This window comes from Protopterus annectens, chromosome 7.part0 (genome assembly GCF_019279795.1).
Source record: "Protopterus annectens isolate FY-2018-M chromosome 7.part0, PAN1.0, whole genome shotgun sequence".
Lineage (NCBI taxonomy): Eukaryota > Metazoa > Chordata > Ceratodontiformes > Protopteridae > Protopterus > Protopterus annectens.
In genome coordinates, this window is record NC_056739.1 from 1,726,269,632 (window position 1) to 1,726,294,020 (window position 24,389).

At 40.3% G+C, this 24,389-nt stretch overlaps 1 protein-coding gene across 1 annotated transcript in view; it reads right to left on the bottom strand.

The window, feature by feature from the left end:
- Positions 1 to 24,389, bottom strand: part of APEH (acylaminoacyl-peptide hydrolase) — a 2,062,145-nt gene that overhangs the window by 1,564,271 nt on the left and 473,485 nt on the right. Inside the window, exon 7 of the mRNA XM_044078262.1 lies at positions 12,663 to 12,800. Coding sequence (XP_043934197.1) covers positions 12,663 to 12,800 — 138 coding nt within the window. The remainder of the gene's footprint in view (positions 1 to 12,662; positions 12,801 to 24,389) is intronic.

Here is a 24,389-nt window from a genome sequence, read left to right on the forward strand (position 1 = left end):
TTTAGTTACATTTTTCGTACTTTCCACTTGCCTGATAACGTAGTTAGTGCCCTTGTAATGCCCCTCGATTGTCTTCCGCATTGAGTATGCAGTTTGTGTTATTTCTCATTACCTGTAATTCTTTCTAGCTATGTTTGTGCATTTTTCTCTCGATTTTAACTTTACTGTCATCTTTACATATCATAGTGCTAAATATTCTTCTCTCTTCAATCCCGGGTCTGACACCATGTCGCTTTCGTGTTAGGACACGAATAAATGAATCTTAATGGGTTCTGTTCATAGGTTGATACTAGGCTATCTGCCCTAGGGCATTTATAAGCATAGCCAGAGTGTGTTTGGCTTTCGCCACCCTTTTAGATTAGTTGACTGTGCCTCTGTATAGTAAGTCACAGAAGATAGCCCTTTTAAGGTTAGTTTACTGTGCCTCTGTCTAGTAGGGACACAGAAGAGATCCCAGGGGTAAACCTACAATCTCCCATCCACTCGTCAAGATTTCTCTTGAAGAGGGTCATTGAGGGGCTCTGCCTAACATGGATTGGGATTTTGTTCCAGAGTGAGGGGAGCCTCTGGGATATGAATCTGTCCCTCCAGCATGTCCTATTTATTTCTGTGCTGAGGTTTAAGTCCCTGGAGCGTGTAGCTCTAAGGGATTTGGATTTCCTAAGGTGGAGCATGTCCATTAATTCTGGTTTGGACATGGCTTTATACGTCAGGCACAGATCGCCTCTGAGCAGGCGGTAAGCAACTGAGTAGAGCTGGAGTTTCTTTAGCCTAACTGCGTAGGGCATCTGTCTGAGTCCCTTGATCCTCTTGGTGAGGTACTTTTGTGGTCTTTCCAGTTGCTGCAGGTGTCGGGTAAGGTACATCCCAAATGGGGCATTGTATTCAATTATGGGCCTGATGAGTGATAAGTAGAGGGGCACAATGACCTCTCTTGATGTGAACCGTTTCGTGATAAGGTGGGGCTATATAGAAGGTCTTTCTAACCACTTTGGCAACGTGACTGTCAAAGGAGAGATTGCTATCTACTTGGGTCCCTAAATCCCTAATTACGTCTTCCGTACTTAATGGATTACCACCTATGTGGTAATTTGTGGGCACTTTGTTTTTCCCAAAGGGGACGACTATGCACTTTTTGGCATTTAGCTTTAGGCCATGGCTCTGGCACCAGTTATCAGTCTCTGTGAGACCCTTTTGGAGGATGCTTGTGTCAGTCGGCGAGTCGATTATGGCACCCAGTTTGCAGTCATCTGCGAACTTGGTCAGCCATAGTCCTCCCGTGTTAGCCTGTACCTCAGAGAAATATATACCAAACAAGAGAGGTCCCAGAACTGAGCCTTGTGGGACGCCACTTATAACTGGTTTAGAGTCTGACATGGCACCTGCAATTCTGACCATGTGGGTTCTATCTCTGAGCCAGTTTGCAACCCATCTTGTGTCACAGGGGTTGATATTTAAGCTGGTGAGCTTATTTATGATGCCCGAGTGGGGTATTGTGTCGAAAGCTTTTGCGAGGTCCAGGCAGGCTGTGTGGACTACCTTCCCTTCATCTATGGCCTTGGTTACTGTTTCAAAGAAGTCAACCAGGTTCAAGAGGCAAGATCTGCCCTTAACAAAGCCAAATTGGGTAGGATCCAGTGTTTGGAGATTCCCAGTGTCTTTGTTTATGAGTTCCATGATGATACGCTCCATAGATTTGCAGACTAGGCTTATAGGGCGATAGTTTCCGGGGTCCGTTGTGGCACCACCTTTGTGGAGTGGGACCACTGTTGCTGTACGCCATTCCTTGGGTACATATCCTGTAGTAAGGCTGAGATTGAACAGTGACTTTATGTGAGAGTTCAGTTCTTCTTGGAGCTCATGTAAGATGCAGCCCGGGACACCGTCCGGTCCCACTGATGCTGTGTTTTTGCTTTGGAGAGGGCAGCTCTCACCTGTGCATCTGTGATGTCAGGGAGGCTACACTCTGTTGGGATAGACATTTGCTCTTTTGTGGGGGGAAGGGGGGGGGAGTTTGCACTGAACTGGTCTGCCAGGATGTTGGCAATGTCTGTGGGTTCAGTGTATTTTTTGTCATTTTGCACTAACTCAGAGCATATCTGGGAGTTGCCACCCAGGTTTCTGACATAACTAAAGAAGGCCTTGTGATTATCTTTAGCGTCTTGTGAAATTTTTCTTTCGAAGCTGGCCTTAGATAATTTTATGAGGGATCGTAGTTTCTTGCTAGTACTGATCAGAGATGCCTTCCCTTTTTGGGATTTTGCTCTATCATGTAGTAGCTTCCTCCTTCTGTTGTATAGCTTATTTATGGCTGGGGTCTACCAGACAGGTCTCCTGCCTTTGGAGGTGTGAGTCTTGGTTTTATATGGGATAGCACAATCCATGCATTCCTGTAGGTGTCCATAGAATGCGTTTGTAAAGGATTCTGCAGTTTGGGCCGTATTTTCCACTGGCCCGGGGGCTTTGAAGGATTCCACCTTGGTTTTGAGAAGTGTGAAGTTTGCTTTTGAGTAAGTTCTTCACCGTGGTTTCCTTGGCTGGGGGTGGGGACGGGATATGGATGCCCAGTGAGATTAATTTATGGTCAGATCTTACCAATGAGGGGTATACCTCTGGTATGGAACATAGAGTCCCCATGTTGGTGATGATCAAGTCCACTATGTTTTCCCCTCTTGTGGGAGTGGTGACCAGCATTTGTTCCATAGCATTTGAGTTTATAAATTCTAGGAAGCATTGGGCGAGGGTGTTGGGGCTTGAGTAATGCTCCCAGTTTATGTTTGGGTAGTTGAAGTCACCCAATATGATGGTGTTTGGCGAGACCTTCATATTCTCCAATGTTCTCAGGAAAGCTGAGTGGGGTTCCTGAGTTTGAGAGGGTGGTCTGTAGCAGGCTACAAACTGAAAGGCAGTTTTGCCCACTGTTAGTTGCACATGGATGGTCTCTGATGCTTCGTGCAGTGCCAGTAACCTGGAGGTGTGGGTGTGTCTGATGAATATGGATACTCCCCCTCCTTTTGTGGTTCGGTCCGAGTTTTGGGGCCGAAAAGCATGGTATGAGGTATAACCTGATAGTGCTGGGGTGCTCTCAGGAGCCTTGAACCAGGTTTCTGTTACTGCACAGATATCGATATTCTCCATACGGAGGAGAGCCTCGAGTGCATGCATCTTGAGGTTTAGACTTCTGGCTTTGAGCAGCATTACCCTTAGTTTCTTTTTCCTTGTGTTGTCTATGGAGGTGGGTTTGTCTTTTGAGCCTTGCCTAAAAAAGGCACTATGGGGGTGGCAAGAGGCTTAGCCAATATTCGAAAGCCCAGTGGTGACAGGTGCAAGCAGTCCCTAGCGAAGCAACGTGGCTTGTCGATCATGTCATCCCAGGCTGACAGACACTGGATCCCCTTTGAATGACACCAATACTTTAGCCAATTGTTAAAATTGATCATTTTGTCTTTATACTGTGGCATCGTTCTTGGTGAGAGTAAGATGCTACTCAAGGTCAGGGTCATACCGGCCTGGGCTACATGATCAGAGAGCTCCCCTATGTCTCTTTTCATGTAGTCCAGGGAGGTACGTCTCAGGTCATTCACACCAGCATGGACAATGACAGAGTCATATTTGTACTTGCTTTGGAGTGACCTGAGTGCTTGTGTTATGTGGCGGATCCTGGCACCGGACAGACAGCTTACAGTGACCTTCTCCTTGTTCAGCCTGGTGAGTGGGACGTCAGTGTGTCTGACAATAGAGTCACCTATTACAAGTGTATTAGGTGTGTTGTTTAGCCTTAAGGGCTGTGATTGTGTGGAACACTGACTTTGTGAACTATGTAAATACGTGGGTATTGTTGTGGGGTAGCAGTTGCTTGGATGTCTCTACTGCTTGGGAAGATTTTTATTTAGAGCCTCCGAGTATGTTTTTGTGTGTTTATGTGTTTGGTTTGCTGTTGCGATAGGTCTATGTGAGACTGGATTTGTGGTGTGTGTGGTTACCTTCTCCGCCTGACTGCGCCAGTACTGGGTTGAGAGAGCTCAGCCTCCAGTTTGACTATATAGTTGCATCTCTCACATATATTTGAGCTTGTTGGGAGGAGGAAAGGGTGGTCTGAGTACATAAGGCAGTTATAACATTGCCTCAAGATTCCCAGATTCACCAAGTGAACTGGAGAGTAAACCCGAAACTGACTTTTGGACATGCCAGAATACTATAAGGATCTACTTTTTGACTGATCAAAAAGGACCAATAAGGAGCCAAGTACTTTAAGGGAGTATAAGAGGGTGTATTGCTTTAGTTTATTCGTGCTTACTTATAAGATTACTTATACGAGCAACTGCAGGGCTTTAGAATGAAAATAGAGTGCTTACTTTGAGATTTAGAACAGTTCTAAGGGAAAAAGTGAAGAGCACACTTTGTGGAGCCGGGAATAGTTTAAACCCATTTAAGCGGCACTGTCCGATGCTGCTCTAGTCGCAAAACTGCACAAATGCGGGTTTTACAGCAGGGAAACAGAGAGATAGGAATTGACCCAAAACGGCCAATAAGCTACTAGTTTCAGGGCTGAGACCACTCCTCCAGGGACAGATAGGCTGCTCAAACCTCCCCACTCTCACTGGTGAACAGAGAAGCTTCCTCCTATCCAAGTAAGGATATGGGCAACACAGGAAACTAGACCACAGTCCAGAATTCAGCAAAACCTGAAATCTGGACTAATCTAGTTCAGCAAAGGCGAGAAAAGAGAATAATTTTTTTTTTGTTTGTTTTTTTTTTTCAGGAAACAGCAGAAAAACACACAGAAAACACTGTAAATGCTATAAACAGGCGAGCACACTTCAGTGTGTAGCCTACAACAGTTATACAATACAAAAATGACTTAAATTGATATAAAACAAGTGCAAAAACTGTAAAAAGCAGAAGGCAAATGCAATTTAAACTTTTTAAAGCACAGATCAGTTAGAAATTCACTTTTTAGGCGGGAAAAGGCAGTCAGAGCAAAAAACAGATTAGAAATACTTAAATCTGGAAAAGTCTCTCTTGGGTCTCTCTGTTGCCTGTATCACTCTGCAGGACACCACTAGGAGCTGTGCAGAGTTGTATACTGGCGCAAAACCGTGCAAATGTGGGTTTTAAAGCAGGGAAACAAAGAGATTGGAACTGACCCAAAACGGCCAATAAGCTACTAGTTTCAGAGCTGAGACCACTCCTCCAGGGACAGATAGGCTACTCAAAGCTCCCCACTCTCACTGGTGAACAGAGAAGCTTCTTCCTATCCAAGTAAAAATATGGGCAACACAGGAAACTATACCACAGTCCGGAATTCAGCAAAACCTGAAATCTGGACTAATCTACTTCAGCAAAGGCAGGAAAAGAGATTTTTTTTTTTTGTTTTTTCAGGAAACAGCAGAAAAACACACAGAAAACACTGTAAATGCTATAAACAGGCTAGCACACTTCAGTGTGTAGCCTACAACAGTTATACAATACAAAAACTACTTAAATTGATATAAAACAAGTGCAAAAACTGTAAAAAGCAGAAGGCAAATGCAATTTAAACTTTTTAAAGCAAAGATCAGTTAGAAATCCGCTTTTTAAGCGGGAAAAGGCAGTCGGAGCAAAAAAACAGAGAAAAAATACTTAAATCTGGAAAAGTCTCTCTTGGGTCTTTCTGTTGCCTGTATCACTCTGCAGGACACCACGAGGAGCTGTGCGGAGTTGTATACAATAAGCAGCTTTATTACATACAAACACATTACTACTGTTGACTATTGAATCTAACTTAAGTAACTTATACACAATGAATGAATATGACCATGCATGCTTACTCCCTAGCTGCTTCTACAAAATGGCACTAAGGTAATGCACGTGTGCAGGTTATATATGTGCATGTACAGCCTCGCGTGCTTCTTAAAGATACAAGCACACACACTTTACACTCTGATCTACAACTACCAAATAATTTCCACTACCCATTCCTTAAATTCCTCTCTTTTCAACAGATAGGTGGGAACACACCAGTGTCTCATTTTTATTTCATTACCCTGTGTTTTTATTTTAGTTATTATTGATGTGTGATCTGAAATAATTACTGGATACTTATCAAAACTTTTAATTAAATGCACATGTTCCTGTGAAATGTAAGTTCTATCTAGCATAGTCCAGCATGTACATTCACTCTGAACTCCTACTACTAAATTCTCATCTATGCCAAATAATTTCATAAATTTATTCAAAAGTCTACTCTCCTTTGTTATATTTTCCCTTCCAGGCCCCCAGACACATCTTCCCTGCTGCAAACCAAATTCCAGTCCCCGCCTATAAGTAATATTCCTTGCTGAAAACTGATAATTTCCCCCAGAATGTTAAGCTCCATTACAGCAGTTTTATGTGGAATATAAATACATGCCAATGTAATCCTCTTCTCTTGCCAGTAGCCCCTTAGTACTACATATCTACCATTATCTTTTTTATTCTCTATCACTATCGGGTGCTCCTCTTGTAATGAATACAAGTACTCCTCTTTGCCTTTGTCCCAGGTATTCTGCTGAATAACCATCCTGAAAACCTGTCTATCAAATTCACATGCTCAGTTATTTCCAAATGTGTCTCCTGTATCATAGCTACTTGCACGCTACATTTTTTTAATATAGTTAATTTATTCTTTCTTTGCATATATCTGTGAAATCATTAACCTTTAAAAATAATATCGAAAGGGTCATTACACTAAAAGGTTATTAGTCCAACTTTTTATTTGTAACAGCTTTTTAAATATATAGTTCCAGCTTTTGTGCTACATGCACACACTAACGTTTGGCAGGCTGACCTTTTATACAGTTGTTCCTTGTCATATCCATTTTAGCCTATGTCACATCTTACAAAACTTTGTTTTATTGAAAGCCCTCAAACAAAAAAGCAAATACACCCCCAAACATATTAACTTAATGTTAACACACACAGCTATGTACATCTTTAATACTGAAATTTTGCCTTTCTAATACGAAATGTCCCAAACTGACAGCAACACTTACATACTTGGTTTAACCTAAAAGAAAGGTTTTCCCTGCTAAGACACATGGTACCGGCTGTGCTTCCTAAATGCTGTCTGATTTTATCTCATCCTTATTGTTTTCCCAGAATGAGAACAACTGAATGCTTTCACTAAACATTATGTCTTAGCCATTGACAGAAACGAGTATTTTGTTTTCATTGCTCTTTATCAGATTGTTTCCACGGAGACATGAGAACCAGACACACAGTTGCTTCTACAAGTATTTATTTAATTATTTGCTAAAGCAGAGCTTTATTATATTCAATGTTCTTTTTATTTATTTTAGTTCTCTTAATACCTATTACTGGATAAAGCAAAGGGCCTTCAGCTAGTTATTCACCTATGCAAGAATGAGAAAAAGCACATCATTTTTTTTCTTGTATGGTACTCTTTGGACCAGCCTTTTCTTCTTTTTACATTGCAGTGCCTACATTTCTAAAACTGAACACAGAGAAACAGAAAATGAAAAAAAAAACAGGAGCACCTGTTTACTGCAGTATCACCATTACACTTAAATATAACTGAGAAAACTTTACTTAATAGCATGCAGATATCATGCACTATACATATATTACTGTCAAGAACAAATTTGTTTTACTTACAGTTAACTCTTTCCTTTCTCTCTCCTAAGTGTTCCTCCAAACATTAATGACATGAAGTACAGCATATGCTTTTTAGTTCCCTACAAGTTTAACATGGTCAAAAAAGTCCAATATTTCCAGGTTTTCTTGTTCTGTCATATTTCATAATTAACACTTTTATAGTCCCACATTTACTTGTCAATTTTCAAGTTGGACAATTTTATTCTCGTTTACCTCCATCTTCCAAATCCAGTGTCTGCTTCCTTTCCTACGTACTCTCGGTTCTTCTAGTCAACTCTTATGCTTTTTTCCATCTCTCAAGCATTTTGCATTAAAACACTGGAAAATGTTTCACTGGCACAGTCTCTCTGTGGTCTTTATTACCAGAACGAGAAGCAGCGTTTCCGCTTTCACAGCTCACTTTTTGTTGGACAAACTTTCGTACTTCCTCCTTAGCATGCTCTGCATCAAAAAATGATTTTGTCCCTCCAGGAAAGAATATTCTGATGATAGCCGGATGCAGCAGTTTGAATAGCATGCCTGCTTCTCAACATTCCTTGATTAGTGGTATAAATTTACTCCTCTTCTTCCTGGTATACAGTGAGTAATCATTTCAAACACTCTGCTGCCTCCCACTTTTAGTACTTTGCCCTTCTATTACAGTTTTGTCAGAAAAAACTCCATCTGCTGGTAGGATTGCATCTTTACTATTAAAGGTCTAGGCTGCTTTCCCATGGCCAGGTTTGGAGTATACCCATGATGTGCCCTTTCAGTCAACAACTCCTGCTGTGCAATACCAGTCCAGTTGTTTTTGTATTTTCATAAAATTAATACAGTCTGTTCCTTCCAGCTCCTCTGATACAGCAGAAAATCTCAAGTTTTCCCTGCATGCGCTGTCCTCCAATTCTATTATTTTTTGAAATATTTCTTCTTATGCAGTCTCATTTTTAGCCAGCCTTTTCTTCATTTTGACCTCTGATTTTTGCAAATTTTATCATCTCATCTGAATATCTGTTTAAAGCTTCTTCCATTTTTCCAGCCTTTTTGTTATTTGAGTTGATATACTCCATCAGTGTTTCATTTATTTTAATAAGCTCTAAGTATATTTGACTTATTTTCCTCTAGGTTACTGGAAGTCTTGCACCAAAGCTGGAGCTTGCACTGCTTTTGGCTGAACAGCTGTAGAACTCTTCCCAGTCAGTGTTTTTTTTTCTCACCTTTTGTGGTGGATTTTCTTTCAGGTTCTCTGAATTTCTTTTTTGCTGGTATCCAGACAGTGGCTTGCTAACCAGTTACTGAAATGTACCCCCAAAAATGAGTTCACTGGTTATCTCTTCTGAGTTCCGGTTTTCAAACTGGGAGAGCTGAAATTAAGCTGTTACTCAATGTATGGCCATCTTGGAAGCCAGGAAGATAAGTCTTAAGCCTGGACTGCCTTACAAGCCCAGACTGATAGCAGCACAGTGCCCTTAGCTCCAACACAGCTATATACAGTGCTTGGTGGCAACGCATGTGTCCACTTCATGCATTAACAGATGTTTCATATAGTTTTCTTGTAATAACTACTTGGCACACAGCATAATGTCCTAAATTAAGACAGTTTTGCTGGCTCTGTGAGATGATCCAAGATGAACCAGTGACCTAGGTGCAGGAGGTATTACTAAGTAAGGGTAGCAATGATTGACTGATAGTAACTTGAAAACCCTAGGCATGCAGCCTGATGGGCAGGGGATGTGCACCTGGTGTTGACTAGCCATGTTTATAGAAGCCTTTGATGTGTCAATATGGACCATCACACATTAAGCAGGGGGAAGGCATTCCATGACCTCAGGCAAGATAGCACACACGATGGCCATCAGTATGGGGTTAGGGTCCAAAATAGCAAAGCTCTGAAGGCTGTCTGGATAATAGTCTCCTATGACTGGCTCCTGATAATGGTTTACAAACAATAGGGAGAAAAAGAATGAGGAAAAGGAAACTCTGATACTTTTTTTCCAAATTCAGACCTTTTTAAATCAAAGACTGTCTAAATTATATACCTGTCCTACTTTCAACTGCCTAATTATATAATTTTCCAGCTGTAAAACATTTGGGAATGCATCTGGCTGTGTGGCACAGATATATAAAGTCCTGTGACCCAGACAGCTGAGAACTATTAACTGCTTGGGAAACTAGAAACTCTTGAGTGGTATGGAGTGGGGAAAGAGATGTGCAGTGTAGACTGGTACACTCATATAGGAGGGAGGGTTGTGGCGGGGTTGTGGCTGCTTCTTCCCCCTGCAGTGATCTGGTGTTCTGTGTAATGGCATAGGCCAGTTTCAATGAGAACAGACTAACAGGGAGGAAAACATGGGCAAGACCTGCCCACGCTAACAGTAGCCCTTCATGGAGTCATATCAAGGAATAAGCATACCTCTGCATCAGGGCAATAGGCCGCCACCCTCCCCCAAACATGGTGATGAAGAAGCCAATATTACCACCAAGGGATGGAGTTAAGGCCACATAAAAAAATCCCAAGTAAATGCAGGAATAATGGATCGGCGATCAGCTTTCACTTCATTCGGAATGAGTAAGGTTGGAATGTCTCTCATTCTGGGAGGAATAAATGGGCCAACGGGACTGAGAGGAGCTAATGGTCAATAGGCAGAGGGGCACCAAAAACATTTGTATAAGGTACATTTGCCTGTAATCATTTAATTCTTCTGTCTTGAGAAAGGGTCATGTCTGAAAACGGTCCTCAAGCCAACCCAGCTAATTAATAAACAATATAAACAAACCTATCTATCCTTCCATCCATTCTCAGCCCCTTTTCCCATTATATATTTATCAGAATTTGTTCAGATAAACTAACAATTCATCTGAGTTTCAAGAGAAAACTCCAATGAAACCACAACAAAAAACACAGCAGGAAACATATCCAGTAACCAAAAAAAAAAAAAATACAGTGACAGCTTTTGGACTTGAGTCTCACCAGTTATTTTTTTTTCTGAAGGATAAAGTGCAAGTGTAAATTAACTAGAGAAGCTCAAGTCCAAAAGATAGCACTGTATTTTTAAATAAACATATTTAGTTATTAGAAACCGTTCCTGCTGCAATTTTCATTCTGGCTTTAACAGATTGATGTTTTGGGGATTTATTGATTATTTTCACAACACCCACACTATTTGGATTATTTAAATAAATGTAATTTATTTTACTAATTTATAAACCAGGGAGGTGTAATAATGCACAAGAGGTTTGTTTTACTGAAGATTCATCTACAAAACAGTACATAAAATGATGAAACAATGTACAGGAAGCTGAAAGACTATGCACCATATTAACTAGGTCAAACTACTTGACAGAGTAGAGAGAGACTTTTATAAAGCCTTCTCAGTACAGTGGGTTGCTACTACAGTGTGTCAAGCAAGACTGAATTAGTGTCTAGTAAAGTATGAAACCAATAAATTAAATCGTAATGCTGCATTCTAGTGTCACCACCACCCACCCCACACCATATCTGGCAAACAGCATAAGATCATACAGGAAAACAATCTTTAAGTAAACTATCTTGGCCATTTTTCAGTCACTTGTAACTACCAGGAGGACACAGTTCTACTTCACTACATTCCATCTTCTATCGTAAAATGTATGCGCACACTTTAATCTACAGAATACTCATCTTTTTTTACCTGTTTAACACTTTTTTTAAGGATACTACAAATTAAGGTAGCAGTGCTCAACTGTGAAGCTCTGCTACCTAGATTCAGTTATCTGGACACGTGACAAAAAAGTGTAGTTCGTTTATGGGGCATTATGTAATAAAGTAATTAGTGCTAGGAGCACATAAAAATTACTACTCCAAAGCAACAAAAATGCAGCTGTATACACTCCAAAACTGTACAACCCAAAAACAGGCATGCTGGAAAGATCAAGGAGGGAAAAATGACAAATATATATATTTAATCTCGATTCTCGGCTGGATTGCGGGGAGTTCCTTCTGTGTGGAGTCTGCATGTCCTCATTGCAGTTGGGTGGGCGTTCGAAAGACATGCGTAAATTGGCGTGCCTTCGTTGAAGGTTGAACGTTGAGCTGGCACCTCGGCGTTCGTAAAAATCTACTGCCAATCATTAGCAGACCTGAGTTCTGCTGTGGCGACCCCTAACCAGGAAATGCCAAAAGACAAACAACAGTAATCATAAAATGTTATAAGGTTAAAAACAGCATTTTTGTCTAACACAGACTTCATCAAAACAAACTTGATTATATAAAAACCATGGAGTGACAAATAGACAAAACAAGTATAATAAAAATGAATCAATTAATTTAAATAAAAGATATTTAAATGAATGAATTCCTTTTTATAACACTAACTCATATGCTCTTCATTGGGTTTATTTAGTTTTTGATTTTGAAGGATAGGTCTCTAAGAAACTAAATATTCTATAAGCTCTTTCAAACTGAGTGACTATAATAAGAGCTGTAATTCTTCATTTAATTAATTTGTCTATTCACATTATTTTATGATTGTTATATAAGCAATGATTTGGGTAATCAAGTTTAAGTTCTGATGAAGTCTGTGTTAGACAAAAAAGCCAATTTTAGCTTTACAGCATTAAAAGCATTGTTTTATTACTGTTGTGATCAATAAAGATTAAATATATATCCATTTTCGTTACTTGATCTTTCCAGCAAGCTTGCTTTTGGGGCATACAAAATTTCTATGCTTACAAAATTAGAGATTTCGTACCTTCGTTGAAGGTTGTGCGTCAGGGCCGGCAACTTGGCACGTAAAAATCTACTGCCAATCATTAGCGGACCGGAGTTCCGCTGTGGCGACCCCTAACCGGGAAAAGCCGAAAGACGCAACAACAACAAAATTAGAGATTTGAGATATAATTATGCAAATCAGAACAAGACTGAAGCTGCACTTTCAATCATTTATCGATTAGTTTAGTGACTGTAAATATAAGAGTTACTCCAACAGACTCTACTTACTAGCAACCATATAAAATATCTTATACTACCATCAGCATTCTGACATAACACTCAGCAACACATTACTAACCTGCCCTGGGGAGATGTGATCAGGGATTCCTTCCAGTACAGAGATGTTGTTGCTCTCGATGTCCAATACGCACAGTACAGGAATGCTTTTTTTCACCAAGGTCTCACCCCAGTCTTCATAAAATACAAACTGATCTCCCTGTGAAATAAACACTTTACATTACACACTAATCCTGAAGCTAGTAAAAAAAAAAAAAAAACAGTACATCATGAAGATGTGGTATTAAAGTACTTATCACCACTCTAAGATGCATAGCTTTGCAAAGCATTATTCCGATCAGAAAATCAAGCATCCTGAACAGGTTTTGACCTACCAGACAAAAATGAGAGAGTAACTTTATAATCATGTTACTTACCTGCTGAAATTATGAGGGGGAGGTTATACTAGGACAGGACAGTCCCTTTTTATTAAAAGCATACACACAGTCCATTATAACAGTAAAATAAAACATTTTTTTTCACCAGATCTAGACAACGTATACATTTCAAATGCACAAAATAAATACAATTCCAAGATAAATATAGAGTGGTCTACAGAAAAACTGTAAAACCTCCAGAACAAGTATGTTTATGCCTTTAAAAAACGCTTACACATGAGATCTGAGTTACATGCTCAAAACCAGTGAGGTAGTGAATCTGTCAAAACAAGGCCATGAAAGGCAAAGACACCTACCAAAAGGTTATAAACATACTCTGAGACCCAGTAAGAGTCCCCATGGATGAGCTTTAATGGCAGATTAGACGGTAGGGTACCAAAAACTTTAAAATAAGCAACAGCCAGGACACAATAAGTCAGTAAACAAAATCCTAAATAACCTCCTCACTACCATGAGCAGCCAGTTCAAATACAGCAGAACAGTTGTAACATGATCATAAAGGCCTAATCCTTTTAAAACTCTGGCCTAGGACTTCTTCAGGGGTCTCAAAGATTGGCACCAGAAAGCCTATCGTACACTGCACTGTAGTAATCTGGAATGGAAGAGATCAATTTATGAAAGACTGTTGAAAGGTTCTCAGTTGATATTAAGTGCTTAATCCAATAAATGTTCCAAAGATGCCAATAAGAACCTGTAACAGCAGCCATTGCCTGCTCCTTTAGTGACATTTCACTAACAGGAACACACACACACACACACACACACACACACACACACACACAATGACACAATATCCTTACAAAACAAATTCTGGCCAATTCCCACCATAATAATAACAGGGGAAATGTAAAGAACCATGAAGTGCCACAAAAGTCTTGTGTGATCACAGGCACAGATTTCAAAGGATTGGGATTTAAATGATGGTCATCTATCCACACTAAGATGGATCCCCGGTAACCCTTAGGAGTGATGAATGATGACATATACTCTTGAGGCAATGAAAGGTAAGCTTGGGTCTATATTATTTGAATGAAGTTTTCTAAGTTCGAATACCATATGGACGACACCATATGGTCGAAGTTAGACAACTCTGAATACTGAGAAAAAAAAAAAAAAAAAAAAAGGTCACCTAACATGTTAAAGCAGGGGGGCTGCACCCCCCACAAACCCCGCTTTTTAAATATACCAACGCCGAGATCGCAGTGCAGTGAAGACAACAGCTGGACTACAGATGTTTGATCAAGATACCATGATTCATGCTACACATTTTTACCCTTTTGGAAATTTAACAACTTTATATTTTCTTCCTGTTTATTTCAAAACCATTTTACCTTTTGTGGTTTGCTACTACTTTATCATTATTTCATTAATAAAAACAAACGCTGCAAAATAAAAGGCTACCAGGATCTACAGAATTAAAGGTTGATGAAAGAAGCAAGCAGAACAGTGTGTGAGCAATCATCTCTTGCCACTAGGAGGTTAACAACTGTAAGGATTGATCAGTGCTTTACAACATAAAAACTAGACTGACAAGATCCAAGTAGCCATTAAAAATTAAATATGGCTCCTCCTGAGCATACATCACATTATCCTCCTTCTTACTAATAAATGGAAGTTCTGAGATGGGTGCATTCACCAAAAAAATATGTCTAAAGAAGTTTTCTTAAGAATTGTAACAGGCTATTTTAAAGAAGGAAAATGCTCAACAGTAATGAAGATTAATCTGCTTGACAAATAAGCAGCACTAGAGTCACCAGGCATCACCAAACTAATCTGGCACAAGTACAACAGACGGCCAAGATACATTCCATGGTCTATACACAGCAGGAATAATGAAACCCAGTGCAAAATAATAAAGGACACCTAGAAATGACCAACAGCAAGCACACTAAACGCCTTTTAAGATGGTAGCACACCAGATTCACAGAACCTTACTGAAATACAAAAAGTGTAGCTGCCTCATTCTGAGCTAAAAAAAGTCTGACAGGTCAACTACCTGGAATCAACAGCCTGTTAGCAATCCAGCACAGCAATACTGGTTGGTTAAATGGCACAGAAATACTCAGAAAATAAGAACTTTACCTTCTCATAAAGGATTTTTGATTGGAAGGCAGACTAGTTGTTTTCCAGTTCATGCTTGTTCTTTTACAGGAAAAGTTTACTTCACATGCACACCGGCTTTCATCTTTGTCTTCTAACTTCAGAGAGCTCTCAATCAAACCTGCATTTACAAACACCAACTGACAAAGGACTTAAATGAATTGGAGCTAGCTGACTGCTAGCTGCAATCCTCTGCATCAGCAGCTTGGGATCTACATCTGAATCAGTAGGAGCTTGTTCAGTAACAGCATCAAGTCACTACTGCACATACTGTGTACGTTTGTAAAGTGGGACACATCAGTATCACAAGATCCAACCACGACATCCTCAAGGATGAAATGGATCAGATGCTGATTAGGCCAAGAAAGTGTTCCACCTCCAAATGTGTAATGGTCACACCCATTTGCTTAAAGCAAGGGGAAAGCTCATACGATTGATAAAGATCCCATGGCACTTATCAAAATGAGTTGGGAAAATCTCAGTACACTGCTCAAATTTCCCACAGTTACTATAAATTCCACCTTTAGTATAAATAAAAATACACTTTCAGAAATAGTTATAAGTGGACAGATGTGTGAGCAACATCATTTCTAAGCAGAAACCAGGGATAATTACTATTATAATTGTTGAGCATTTGGAGGGGGTTCACCAGTTTTACACAGTTTTGTAGAAACACACAGACTGTTACAATGTATGAGAATTAAATCTGTAAAAAAAACTCTAACCATCCAGAGCAAGTAGAGGAGATGACTGGAAGCCCATGATGAATGGAGGATAGTATGAGATGAGAATATTTAATGGAGGTTAGAAATCATTCATTCTCTTTCTGCCACCTCAATCTTCCTACAGCCATTACATGCAGTCCTGTTGATTCACATGTCCAGTACATACTGGCATTTAAAGACACTGGGTATGGGAAATGAGAGTCGGGGACTTTGAGTCAAAAAAAATTGCCACGTTTCGGGTTTCAAACTGAGCCTGCTTCTTAGTAGTGTGGTCTGCTTGGCACTGCCTGCAGTACCGCCCAAAGACACTGGAGTGTGGAGAGTACTTAACTTATAAAGATACTTTAATTAATTAGTTTAAAGTTTACTAAGCAAGGCAGAGCACTGATCCTCCTAGATTACTTTCAGACTTAATATGGTTAGCATGACTGAAATACAACCAAAGAAAAAACTGTAATCTATATCACAACAATGATAATGAAAGTGTAAGCAAGCATGCAAACAAGTCAGCAGTTCACTTCTGTTTTAACATGTCTTATTACAAGAATATACATTAACAAATATAGTGTTTTATTTTTAATTTGCCAAAAAAGCAAGCACTCCTGATAGCCCATTCAAAATCATCTTGCGTCCAGGAAGTCAGCAAGTACAGAAAGGGTTGGAGTGGTAGACAGGGTTATCATTTGAGGTATCTCACCACAATGGTCCAGACTGAGACCCGCAGTTGCAAAGGCGAGCCCCGATATAAACTTGGCATTCCTCAGTAAAGCCTTAGACAGGTCATTGGGGCATAAGCTCTGTGCTATCAGACAGTGACAGAATATTATCAAACTGGGTATTGCAGGAGGAAAAGGGGAGTCCCCCATCTTCTAAGATCTCATGCCTAGGTAATAATTAGTAATCCTAACTGAAATCTGCCTACCGATGTAGAGTACGCTTGCATGAACTGTCCACTGTAGCCTTGAACAATGTCCTTCAAGAATTTAAAGTCAGCAGCAAAGAAGCAGAAGTGATAATGAAGAGAAGGGGTGGCAAACAGGCAGAGGGCAGCAAGGGGGGTCCTTAAAGGAAAAAAATATTTTTAAAAGTACCACACAAAAAAACTGTACTTCAATAAAACTTCAGTAAGAAGCAGTAAAACATATGACAGTTCTGTTCCACAATAGATAGCAATACTAAGTGATTATGTTGGATACAATATTAAAAGTCAGAAGTAGTCAAATATCTACTTTAAAATTAACAATAGATAACAGTTAACACCATATGTCTACTAAAACAAATGCAGATATGAAATATGGTTAGTAAAACATTCCTGGAAACTTATCGTTAACATGAGAACTGGAAATGCAGATGAAACAAAGCTTGGGTGAAAAACCAAGTAAGAATTACTGATCACACACAAATCAATACACAAATATCAGCAATCAGGCAGTAGCTGGAGCAGACATTCAAAACATTATACTCCAGTACTTCATCTAAATGAATGAAGATACTAACTAGTAGCTTTCAACATCAAAGATGGCCAAATGAAGTCTAAAATGAGATTTATAACAGAATGAATGTATGATGCATATTCAAAAAACTAAAGTAAAAAACTAGCAAAAGGCTCTCAGTAAAATACTTCATACTGATGGATGTTCAGACAGCTCTCAATAATGCATACAAATTCAGTATTCACCATTTCATAATGGCTGAGAAGAAATGCATTTCTCAACCATATGGATACAATTAAAACACTCAGCACATAAACAATGTCCTGGCACATAATTAATGTTCCCAGAGCTTTTACAACCATGTGAAGATAAAAGTCTGTTATAGTCAGAAAGCTGAATTAGAATCAGCTATGTAGTTTACTGCACAAAACAAAGGTCCATTTAGGTCAGTAACCGTACACAGTAACTGGTACATGTAAACAAGTTATGCCACAAAAGATTGCTGGGAACTAGTAATGACAGCAAAAACAATGTTTAAAATAGTTCAGAGTTGCACTACAAGGCCTAAAAATATTTTCTTTCTCATGAGTATACAACCAGGAATCTAGAGGCGTTGGAGAACACCATCTCAAAGACCAGGCTCAAAGGAAACACCAGCCCTAGAAGCAACTCTACAAACCTCTTACAGAAGTATGACAGTGAATTACAAGCACAAGTACAGAATACATACTTGCCTGAAAAAGACAAGTTCATATAAGGTCACATAGCATGGGGGAAAGCTGTCTTTTCCCCACGTTGTAGCAGTCTCGGAGAGGATTATATCAAGTAAGAAGGTATAGGGAATGAAGGACCCATTGTGAAAGGCATGGAGGCTTTGTCACCCTTCATAAAAACTCAAAGTTTAAAATGTGTGTGTGAAAGTCATTTTAGGCTATTTTCATCAAAATGGCATACACACTACAATTCTCTTACTGCTACCATACGCCTATCATCAACAACATAAATAGAAGGATCCACAGTCTTCAGTGTCACCAAATGCACAAACACAGTCTACTGTAGCCCTCTGTATCAAATACTCCAAAGTTGCAAAAATCTCAGGCTGGGAAAAAAACAGTAGTCCAACTTTAGGTTCAACCAAGGGGGCCACATTCTTACAAAATTAATTTTTAAATGCGGAAAAAAAAAGCAACCAAATCCAAACAAAATGTGAAAGCATATTGTGCAAATGAAAATCTTTGTTCATGTTTAATCTACCTTATGCCTTTCCAAATTACAAACAAGTACATGAAAGCAAAATAATTAACAGTTGCAGCTCATTTGGACTCTGCCCATGTATTAATATAAAACAAACAGCACACACACGTAAACTGGGTGAATACACCCTCTAGTGTTTACAAATAAAACAGCATGTATGAGCAGTCCTACTAAACAAATGACAAAGATGTCACAGAATCTGCTTACAGCTTTACAAAATAGGAGTACATTAAAGTATTTACTGTTAAGCCAAAAGGGTTTAAAATAAATCTGTTATGAAAACTCAGTGTCTAACAATGACCCTCTAAAATCCAACAAGTAATAATACAGGACTGTAAATCACATCACCTTAAATATCAAACTCATTTCAGGATCATGTCTGACAGTTAAATGTTGCTTATATAAGTTACAGAAATGTATGCTCTTTCAACAGTAACCTTCTAGAAATATGCTCAAAAGATTGACCACCTCAACAGCACAAGCAGCTTATACTGCGGAAGTCAATGAACACGCTGTGCAACAAGAGCTACGGTCTTCAGTCTAACTAATTAATGGTGCATGGAGTTAATAAAAGATTTACAAGAGACTGTAAAGTTAAATATTTTATTAGTAGAAGGAAATACATGTGTGTAGGAGCTTACCACATGATTAGATATTTAAGAAGATCACTGTTGCAGTAGTCTTAACTACTGGGATTTAAAAGTGAGCTCAAAACCCTTCCCCTAGATAAAACACGTTCTCCCCTTTGGGGCATCAAAACACTCCTAGCATAATGCAGTCATCTGCCTAGGCCATGTTAAAGCTTTCTTTCCCTGGGATACAGAAACTCTTGCAAGGGATTGTAGAGCCATGGGTGGGACTATAGCAGGTGACAGCAAATGTAAGGAACGTCCTAACCTGCCCAGGAAGTGAGATGAGAAGTAACAGGGCTTACCAGACCCAAGGCCCTAAAAAAGGGAAAGTTTTTAGGAAGGGTACCCCACTGTAGCCAGGGATGCCTAAAATCAACTGGAGTAAACACACCAAATGGGATGGTGGAAGGAATGTGGTACTGCAACACTGATCTACTCAAACATGGACTTTTGTGGTAAGTTCCTATGTACAACTGTACAATAATCTTCATTTAGATTACTCTTCCAGTAATTTTAACTACTAGAATGATGCACATGTTTATAGATAAAAGTTAAATGGCTTGAAAAGAATGACTCATTTGCAGCCTGCCCTGCAGAAGATCGGTAATAAAACCAACTCTAGCCCAAGAGACATCTAGTCTGTAATGTTTAGAGAAAGTATGAATAAATGTCCAAGGGTTTTTTTTTATACACTTGTTAACCAGGTAAGCACACTGGACACAAGTGTCCCTTTTCATGGACAACCAGGGAATACTGTGTGGCTAAAAAAATTACTCAGTCACATAGTACACAAACAGAAGTGGAAGGAATCAAACCCTATACCCTAGTCTACAGGAAGGTGCTCAGTAACTGATCAAGGGCTTAAAACTATGGCACTAAATGCCAGCTTCCACAATGGATTGGGTACTAACTCCCTTATGGAAGGCCATAATTGTGGCTGTACCTTTAATTCTATGAGTTATAACTGTGCCTACCAGGCATTTACCTTGGAAGGAGTAGCAAAACTGTATACATTGTGCAATCCATTTACATACAACTGTTGGATTTCTGGTGCCCTTGGTCCTGTGCACAAATCTTACCAGTCTGTTCACATCCAAAGAAAGATTTTTTTCTCCCTTATTTTGGGGTCTAGGGAAGAAAAAGATAACTGAACAGTCTGGTTCAATGTGCACTACGTCGCAGCTTTTGAGATGAAGGGCAAATTGGTTCTCTGGCTCACCCTGTCTCTGTGAAAGAGTGTAAAGGGTTCTTTGCGCATTAAAGCTTGAAATTCTTTCCCGTTTGAAGTGACAGCAAGAAGTAGAGGAGTTTTCCATGTCAAAAAAATGTGTGTTGTAGCTGCTGGATAAAATGGAGCTTGGATAAGTTTTCTCAACACATAATTTAAGTCCCACAGAGGTGCTATTTCTTTCTGTGGTAGCCTTAAACATAGCAACTCGTTAAGCAACTGTTTTACTGGCCTCAAGGTAGCAAATGGTGGATACAGTGGCAAAAATGCAGAGGCAGCCAACAGATGAACATTAACGGAAGTGTAAACTTCTGTTCCAAAAGGATCTCATAGGCACTGCAGGATCAAGGACAATGGTGGAGAGTTAGGGTGCTGCCTTCTTGACCGGTCAGAAAACCTCTTCTGTCTGGACAGACAAAAGATTTCCTAATGGTAGCCTTTTCTCACCTCCCTAATAATATTCAGCACATCCTCAGTATGCTGACGTCTAAAAGGCCTGAGGATTTGGTGGGACAGAGGAAGAGGACCCACTCATGTCTGGAACTCAAATGCCAGTCAGGATGTAGGAGGCAGTGAGATCTTTTTTTTCACCTTCTGGTTCTTATTATGTGGAATGTCAGGTTTGGAATTATTTACCTTAGAATGGGATAATTGGAACTTCCGTGACACAGTCTATGACATCTTAAAATAACATTGTGCGAGTCCATTCCCCCTTCAGAGATAACAAACAAGACTTCCACCATGTGTGCTCAGGCCTAGGCTTCCATGGTACTTTGGTCTGATCAGTAGCACCACTGTCCACAGGCATAGTGGCTTCCAAACGGACACGATTCAAGGCTTGCAAATGAGTATCTATTTAGTCCAAGGGCTACAGAAGTGCTTCACCAGAACTGGCACCTTGAAATGAGTTGTGATGCTGCACACCTGGTTTGCATTTCCTGCGTCACTTTCTGCCTTCTCATTATACATGTTAAAAAGGATATCAGAGGGGAAAAAAACAAACCAACAGACTGGGTAAAGGTCTCAAGTCATTTCCAACTGAGGAAATGCTACAGGGAGCACGCCACACTTTGCATCACTTTTACGGTATATCCCTAATACAGGGGGGCACTCCTGAAAGTCATGTTCCAAGCCTAAGCAAAACAGGCAGTATTGCAGGAGCACCTGCCCTTTTTTACCCCAGACTTAAAGTTGACAATCCACTACCCTAATAATAAAAACAGCAGCAGCAGTGACTGACTAAATTCACAAGTAAGAAAAATGGTTTCCCAGTGGAATACTTAATGTGGTTCCAGAACAGTCCAAACCACATCAGGAAGATGATAACTTTTCTTGATGCTGAAAACAGCATTAAATTCTGGCACACAGTAAAGGTAAGAAAGTACACTTCTCTACTAATTAACAAAATGCCTAGTCTATTCAAATAGAATAGTTATGTAAAATCTTACCATGACCATAAATGTCCTTTTCTATATGTTGCAGAATTCATAACATGAGAGAGACTGCCACAGGCTGCCTCAAATATCTAGCCAGTATACAAAAGTCTAAAGCTACTGTTAAGTACGTGAGACGACGCACATAGGTCCCAGTCCAATATCAACCATAAAGAGACAGAGTATAAAGCAGATATCACGTACCATTCTCAGAAGTGAAAGCCCCAGGAAGAACACCAGCCTGAGATAAACATGTATCCAGAAATCAAGCAAGCATCAGGGGGAAGGAGGGAGGGATCGAATACTGCAACATATAGAAGAGAAGGACATCTATGGTCATGGTAAGATTTTACACAACTATTCTATGCTCTTCCTTTGATATGTTGCAGTATTCGTAAAGTACAGTTGTGTACACTTACCATAAATGTAGATGTTCGAGTGTATTCACTGTTGCACTCATTACACTCATTACATTTGGGTTATCTGCCTGCAGGTAGCCCTCAGCCGGCCTGAATACCAGAGTCTTGGATCCCTGCATCGGATGCTGTCACTTCTTCCATGACGTCAAGTCGTCAGGGGTATAAAACATGCAGCTCATGTCATTACATCAGTTTTTCTTGCCCCAGATGTCAGGTGCCCCCATAATGGGAAGCAACTGTATGTTATGTTACACCTCCATCAAAAAGCAAATACACCAGAAAGCTTAAATACACCAAACAAGAAAGAAAGGTAGAGCCAAGAGAAGTCAGGGGGCTGGAGGGAGGGTAACCAGGACTGCAACAGTGAATACACTCTAACTTCTACATTTATGGTAAGTTTACACAACTGTACTATGTTCTTCATGTTTCACTATTGCAGTCATTACAATTGGGTTGATTCCCAAAGCTAAGGAAGGGAGGAGGAAGTTAGAGAGCATTAGGACCAGCTATTAAGCCCTGCAAGACTGCAGTGGCAAAACCAGGTCTGAATTTAGAAAAAAAATATGCATGTGGTAATGCTTGGTGAAGGTATGTACAGAGCTCCAGGTAGCAGCTTCTAGGATGTTCCTGGTAGGGCCACCTCTGAGAAAGGCTGTAGAGGTAGATGCAGCCCTGGTGGAATGTGATCTTCTCCCCTGTGGGGTAGGTTTTCAATGGTGCTTATTGCAGAAGTGGATGCAATGGGCTATCCACTTAGAAATGGTTTGCTTTGAAATGGCCTTCCCCTCTGCCCCTGCAGCAAAGCCAACTTGCAGCTATTTAGATTTTTTGAGAGGCTTAGTCCTGTCCAAATAAAATCTAAGTTGCCTGTGCACGTCCAGAGAGTGCAGTATTCGTTCTCCTTTGTTTTGTGGATTCGGGGAAAAAAGTAGGCAAATTAATGGACTGATTAAGGGCCACACTAGACCACTTTGGTCATAAAGGAAGGATTGGTCCTGAGGGACACCCTTACTGCATGGAAGATGATGAAGGGCTCCACTGCCATGAGGGGCTGTAGTTCAGACACTCTTCTTGATGAAGTGATGGCTAGAAGGAAGGCTGTTTTCAAAGAAAGGAATTTCAACTCTGCAGTTGCAGCTGGCTCAAAAGTAGGGAGAGTGAGCTTTTCCAATACAAAGTTAAAGTTCCAGGCTGGAGTAGGGGCTCTCCTGGGGGGTTTTACATTTTTGGCCCCTCTGAGGAATTGCTTTAGTAGGGGGTGAGAGAAGAGGGGTGGTTCAGTATTATAATGTGCTAAAATGGCAGTGGCATGAATTTTAATTGACAAGAAGGAAAGGCCCTTGTGGAGCATTTCTGTTTGGTACTGAAGAATATGTGGTAAGCTGGGCACCGTTGTGCCCGTCCCCCAAGTCTGGCTCCATGAACAGTATCTTTTTCCACTTTTCAGCATAGGATTTTCTAGTACTAGGCCTCCTTGCCTCCAGAATGACATCTAGCACCTGCTTACTGAGGGATGTTATTGGATTGCTCAAGGAATTAGCCAGGCTGCAAGGTTCAGGGTTTGAAGTGGAGGATGCAGAATCTGGTCTTCCTGCTGGGACAGCAGTGAAGGGGTCTGAGGCAGGTGCCATGGCTCCAGCAGTGTCATGCTGCGCAAGAGGGGTGTAACAGTGCTGGCGGGGTCAGTTTGGTGCAATCAGTATTGTCCTTGGTTTGTCCTGCTTGATCTTTAGCAGAACCTTTCAGAGGACAGGCAGAGGGGAAAGGCATAAACTGAGAGGCTTTCCCAGGTAAAGGACAGGGCATCCACTTTCCAAGCTTGACTGTGGAGAATGCTTGTGCAGAATTTGTCCAATTGGTAGTTCTGAGGGGAGGCAAACAGGTCTATCTCTGGATTCCCCCATTTGTTTCTCAAGAGATTGAATATTTTTGGTTCCAGTTTCCATTCGTGTGGGTCCATGAGATTTTTGCTTAATTCGTCTGCCAGTAAATTTAGCTTGCCTAGCAGGAATTGAGATTATAGGTGCACTTGGTAGCTCAAAGCTGTGTTCCACAGAGCCATGGCTAGTCTGCAAAGAGGGTAAGAGTGGGTTCCCCCCTGCTTCTTTATGTACCACACAACTGTGG